The sequence below is a fragment of the Ruditapes philippinarum genome, unplaced genomic scaffold (genome assembly GCF_026571515.1).
Source record: "Ruditapes philippinarum isolate M1 unplaced genomic scaffold, ASM2657151v2 ctg20900_1_1_1_1, whole genome shotgun sequence".
In the NCBI taxonomy this organism is placed as follows: domain Eukaryota; kingdom Metazoa; phylum Mollusca; class Bivalvia; order Venerida; family Veneridae; genus Ruditapes; species Ruditapes philippinarum.
In genome coordinates, this window is record NW_026852267.1 from 1556 (window position 1) to 8123 (window position 6568).

The window sequence follows — 6568 nt, forward strand, 5'->3', positions numbered from 1 at the left end:
TGTTTAAGTTAAGGGAGTATGTACAGTTCTCTTTGTCTGTAAGAATTTCTTTAATAAGTATGGCATAAACTGACAGCCTATTAAAGTAAATTTATTTCTTCAACATGACAACATAAGTTGATAGTACCTTTAGAAAAATATAATAGTAACCGAAGATGAATTAAACCACTTTATTATATACTTATAAATGAAATATTGAGCAATATTGATGACATAAAGTGCGTGTTTCAATTTTCCGTATTTTCAATGTTTAATGTTTCCGTATTTTCACTTGTATCCATAATACAATTATTTTGATGACAAATTTAAAAAAATCCAGATTCCGGTGAAAGTCCTGTTTTTTGTACATGATTTACTCTATAAGACCAGGCGCCTAATCAGCCAAATCATTCGACCTTATTCCACACACCAACTTAGTGTTGTGAATATAGACTTGTGAAATATATTGGTTTTACTTTGTCTTTTATTTCTTAAATTAATTAAGATAGCTGTTTTGTATTGTATAATTGAGAAGGAAACATGTTTCGTAAGTACAAATTGACAAATTTAGTTATTCAAGTACTACACTTGTTTTAAATATATTTTCCTTAATGACGTACTTAAACAAACTGAAACCCCAGAAGTAAAACTCCCAATCTGCTACTTCATAGCACATTTAATATTCAGAATTTGAGATAGAAAGACACAATATGACAAGGATCTTTTTCTAAAAATATTTTCTTTGGAATTTTTCTCTTCATTTAGTAGAGGTAAATTATTTACACGTTTATTTTTCACTCATTCTTTGATCAAAGCAGTCATTCATCTACATTAGTACAATAAAATATATTTTTATAGAAATGGAAATTTTCTTCGTACTTCCTGTAAAAGTATTATTTGAATCATTCTTATCAAAATTTGATAATATTGTACATAATCGAGCAAAAATGCTTATAATGTCCAGCATATGTTACTAAATTCTTTCTTAATCATTAATTATTTAAAGAAAAAAACTTAACATTTCGACATGAAAATAAAGATATCATTGTTTTAATTTGTTTTATTTTTCTAGGTTCATTTATAATTATCTCGGCGATGTGTGTGACTGTCGTAATTTCTCATCCAGTGAAACGATCGACTGATCTTAGTAATCCGTGCTTTGTCTTTGCTGAACAGAGCCCGTCACCATCAAATGGAGTGCCGCTTAGAAAAAGTATCAAAGACCTCATAGCAAGGACATCGGGATTGAAAATAGAAGCCAAAAACATATCAGAATACGTAAGTGATATTGGTTTTTGATAGATTCTCATAAATAATGATGTTAAAAATGTAATTTTGATTTAAACATATTTTATTGCTCTTTTTTTTTTTACACATTTATAACATTATATTATCATAGTATAAATACAAAAGTAGCAAAAGGGTTGAACCACGAGTTCTTACAACATCAGCAAACGGTTCTTCCCTGATATATTGAATTATCTAATAATAATAAGACAGTTACAAACCAAAATGTATGATAGTAGAGCAATTAGGGAAAAATGCACAAGGAGAAAGAAGAAGAAAAGCATTACATAAAAGGAAAAGAAAAAAAAAGGGGGATAGAGTTCAGTAAGTAGGGATATCAATTGAACGTGGCAAGTAGTACAGATAATATAAAAAATTAAGATTCAAATCTACACGATAATTTAATAAATAATTGTACCTTATCAAAAATAAATAAGTTATTCTCATCAGAAAGAGATTCTTTTCCAAACAAAAGGGTCTTTACGCTCAAAGGATGGAAACTGCGAGTTGAGCGGAATAACTGCACTCTTATTTCGTTATATTTGGGACATTTAAAAAAGTAATGTTCGGCATCTTCAATACTGGATGTACAGTAGCTACAAAGTGAGTTATCTCGTAGATGATTTTTACAAAGATCCGCATTAAGATTACTACATTCGTTTCTAAAACGTGCATGGTAAACAGATAAACTTCGATCTCCGTATACAAAATATTGAGGAACAGTATGTGGTTTATAAATTTCTTTGAGACGAGATTTAAAAATATTAAGAGAAGCCGCATGTCTAATACGATCATCCAAATTGTTCCATAACTCTATGGATGAAGGAATGAAAGATTTTGCGAATATTTGTGTTCTCCGTGCGATTGTCACATAGTTGTTATCATTTCGGAGGAAGTATGGAGTAGAATTAGCGACACTATTTGGGAAAAGATTTAGTAAGTAGCTTGGAACATTGTTTTGATGGGCTTTGTAAACTATTATTAATTTTTGCATAATTCTTCTATCCGACAAAGATACCCAGCCAATTTCTCTAAGTAAACGGTCTATAGATACCGATCTAGTTAGACCTGTGACAACACGCGCTGCTTCATATTGCATCTTTTCAAGAGAATGTTTATCATTTTCATTACAGCCATCCCAAACAGTGGAGGCATATTCGAGGATTGGTCGCATATATGATAAATAAATTTGATTTAATGTATTTCGTTTGAGTTTAAATTTCAATGATTGCATTGAGCTTAGAACTTTAGAAGCTGATGTCATAATATTATTAATGTGTTCGTGCCATTTTCCATCTTCACTCAATGTAAGTCCAAGATGTTTATGCGTTTTTACATAAGTAAGTTGGGTATTTTCAAAGAATAGAGAAGGGCGTTGTTCATCATTTAAGGAAAAAAACATTACTTCTGTTTTATCTGGATTAAATTTAATTAACCACTTATGGGACCATTCTTGAAGAGTATGTAGATCGGTATTTAATGTGTTTTCTATAAAATTCATATTGCTAGAGGAAATCGACAACGAACTATCATCTGCAAAGAGGCGGGTTATGCTTAGTAGATTATCCGCAATATCATTAACGTAGATTAGAAATAGCAACGGACCCAGGACTGATCCCTGGGGAACGCCCGCAGTAGTTATTTTCTCACTTGAGAAAGTTGAATTTACAAAAACTTTTTGGTGCCGATTTAAAAGATAGTTGCTCAACCAATTTAATATATCGCCATCAATACCGTATTGCCGCAATTTAAATATAAGCCCTTTGTGCCATACCCTATCGAATGCTTTCGAAATGTCACAAAATATCATACATGTAGATTGTTTTTTGTCAAAGGCTTGAGTAATTTGATGATAAATATCAATAAGTTGAAAAACGGTGGAATGACCCGGTAAAAACCCAGACTGTTGGTGATATATAAGATTATTAACATGTAAATGATTATAAATGTGCTTAAAAACAATTCGCTCAAATACTTTACCTACACAACTTATTAGAGAAATGGGTCTATAATTCATAGGCATGTTTTTACTGCCCTTTTTATATATTGGCATTACAACTGCTGATTTCCATGAATTAGGGTAAATATTTTCGACTAGAGATCTGTTAAATAAAATACCTAGTGGAGCACAGACAGAATATCTTGTTTCTTTTAGCATTTTATGACTAATTTCATCTGGTCCACTTGCTTTATTTGTAATTAACGTTATTAAGATATCACTTAGAAAAAGAAGAGCGTTGTTTAGTTCCCGAAGACTTACATAATTATATTCGTTGAACAGACATCTTTTGCTAAGGAGTGTCACAATCACGTAAGTAAAAACACGTGATAGGTTAAAAATAGTAACAAATTTGTTTCTAAAAATAAATTTCATCCTTTTAAGTACAATATAGACGTTTAATTATGTTTCAAAGATTTACATTTAAATGCAGTTACCTTTTTCAATTATATGTAATAAAAACATAATTGTTTCACACATTTTATACAACTAGAACAAAAAGTTGCGGAAGAAAACATTTCCGGCATTTATGTATACAAGTGAATGTAATTGTTTGACATTCACAGAATCTTTCGAGTTTCTGAAGGAAAAAAAATGTTTGGATCATTTTTCACAATTAGAAAAATTATTCTTAAAAACGATGTAAGCGAATGATGAGCTGTGGAACACAATTTATTCGTCTAAATCTTCATCCAATGGAACATTTATCTTTTAATTATTTCCCATTCCTACATGTCAAAAAACTCGGTGGAGTCACTATAAATAAGAAAATGTCATTAAGATAGTATTTCACTAATATTTCTGAATCAGCTGTATAAGGCATTTAACATTTTACAAAAACTGTATCACCTTTCATTCAATTTCCGTTTGTTTTTATAATCTTTTCCGCATCAATGATTCATCAAGTTATCGGTTATGTTATATTTATTAAGCTTTAAGCCTCTGTCAGTAAACTTTTTTTCTGTATTTTTTTTTTGTTGGGGCGGGGCGGTGGGGTTATAAACTTTGCGCTAACACACGACATATGATATTTGATTTTGTAAGTGAAGTCATTTAAAGCAAAATTTTAAGTTTTGTTTGAAATTTTGTAGCTTGCATACTTAAAACAAACAAAAATTGAAAACAATTTGAGATGTCAAAATCCTCAACATTGTTGGAAACAAAACATTTTAACTTTAAAGCAAAAGAATATTTCTATCACTATTCATCGTAAAATATGATTTTAATCTGAAAAAGAATAAATAAGTGGTTAATAAAACATACTATAGATACTGTAAATTATACTTTCTAAATAATTGATAAGTAAATAATTGAAACATAACACACGATATAATTTGCAATGACATGTGTCATTATTGAATGCTTGGAATTTTTCCTATTACAGTTAGTTAATAACGGTAAAATAAGCAGTGCCGAAGAACAAAAATTGAAGGAATACAATGGTTGGATAGATGACGAGGAGTTTGATGCAACGGCGGAACAGAAATTGGCCGCCATTGAACAAGTAACTATATGAGTATATTTTCTCCCTTAACGTTCTGATTTCACTGTTATATCTGCCAATGTTAGAATTTAAGGCTATCAATCTTAAGATGAAAATCAAAGCAGCATAAAGTATGATCAGGCTGGAAGAAAAAGCAACTTACTTTCAATTTAAGAATTTATAAGGAATTTTTAAGGAGAATGGTTAAAAGTAAGGTAAGTCTTCATGTATGCCGAAAGTGAACTAAGCAATCATGAAAATCACCCTCCGACCAAACTTGGAAATATTGAATAATTTGTAAAACATTTGCCTTACCACAGATAATCTCTGTAAAAACCACCAATATTGATGTGTAGAAATAAGAATATCCTTAAGTCCATTCCTCAGACTTCTAATGAAAGTGGGAAAAATACTGTTAAGGTCGAAGTCTAAAATGGCAGATTCTTTCTCCCAACTTTTAACCATAAACAAGTTATACGTATTAAATGAAACTGAAATTTTCTCCTTTTTTCAGAAAATACTCGCACTGAAGTCACATTATTATTTGATAGAGGAACATATGTTATATATAAATCAAGCTCGCACAAACGGACAGATAGCTAAGATATCAAGTGAAGCAAAAACAAGACAGAAGCTACAGGATTACGAAACGGAACTTAAAAGTGCAATGTGCAGCTTGAAAATAGCGATACTATCCAGCGGAAGTGACGTCAAAAGCTCTATATCAGAAAACGACCTTGATTCGTCATTCCTGTCATTAAAGTCCAATCTTGTGAATGATATCCATAGGACATACATTGCAGTTCAAGATGGCGTACAATTAATGGATTTTCTGAACACAATATACAAAGTGATCGAACTTTCTCTAGACGACACAGATGCCTAATAATGAACCCAAAACACTTCCTATGAAACCTTTAAAAGATTTGTGAATTCTTACTTTTAAAGACTAAAAATATTTAAATGTAAGCGATATCGAACATTTTTATAGATGTAATATTTCGAAGATCTTCAAACTACATTTTGTATTAATAAAAAGGCTTCAAGGATTTACGGATGCCGGAAGAACCCTGACAAATTATGAAGAAAACGTATTTACAATGTCTCCTTACAACTGCTTCCAGAGATGTTTATATTTGTTTGTTGTTTTTTTTTAAATCATATGATGCTGTCAATTATGTTGTTTTATTTCATTTGAATCTGTTTTATTTTTCAGATCTGAATCATTAATACTGCCACTCTTGTCTTGTGAATTTACATGTACGTTTACATTTTATATTCATGCTATATTATTATATAAATTCTATGATATAATTATGGTTTTAAGATAAGTAATTCATTCTGAATTTATTTTATAAAAATTGTCTTCTTACAATAAACGTCCGAATCCTTAATTACATACTGTATGTTTTTATATAGTACTATTAAATTTTTGCATTCAAAATTATATGTAACATGACTTACTTCAGGAAAATGCATTATTTATGTGTTATAATTTGTCGTTTAGTGTATATAAATATTTCTATGTTATTGTATCCAAGTTGTCCACTTTTTCTCAGGTAATTTTATTGCTATATATTAGATTTATTTTATTAATATGTTATGTAATGTATTGACCACGACATATGGTTGTTACATCAATGCAAAAAAGACCATGAAATTAAATGTGTAATGTCTGTTTGTTGAATAAATACGTGAAGCATAGCATTGTTTCATCGTTCTTTTGTACAATTTTTTTTTAAAATAGCTTCCGAGATCATGCAGTGTGTGCATTCCATGTGATTTTCACGTAACTAAGTTTTTGTAAATAGGGCAAGCAG

At 30.1% G+C, this 6568-nt stretch overlaps 1 protein-coding gene across 1 annotated transcript; it reads left to right on the forward strand.

Moving 5' to 3' along the window:
• Nucleotides 1-673: 673 nt before the first annotated feature.
• On the forward strand, nt 674-6058 carry LOC132754983 (uncharacterized). Its single transcript, XM_060745751.1, has 4 exons — nt 674-749; nt 1052-1257; nt 4650-4769; nt 5263-6058. Exons 2-4 carry the CDS (start codon nt 1075-1077, stop codon nt 5632-5634), a joined length of 675 nt encoding a protein of 224 aa, XP_060601734.1. The 5' UTR covers nt 674-749; nt 1052-1074; the 3' UTR covers nt 5635-6058.
• The last annotated feature ends 510 nt before the right edge of the window (nt 6059-6568 follow it).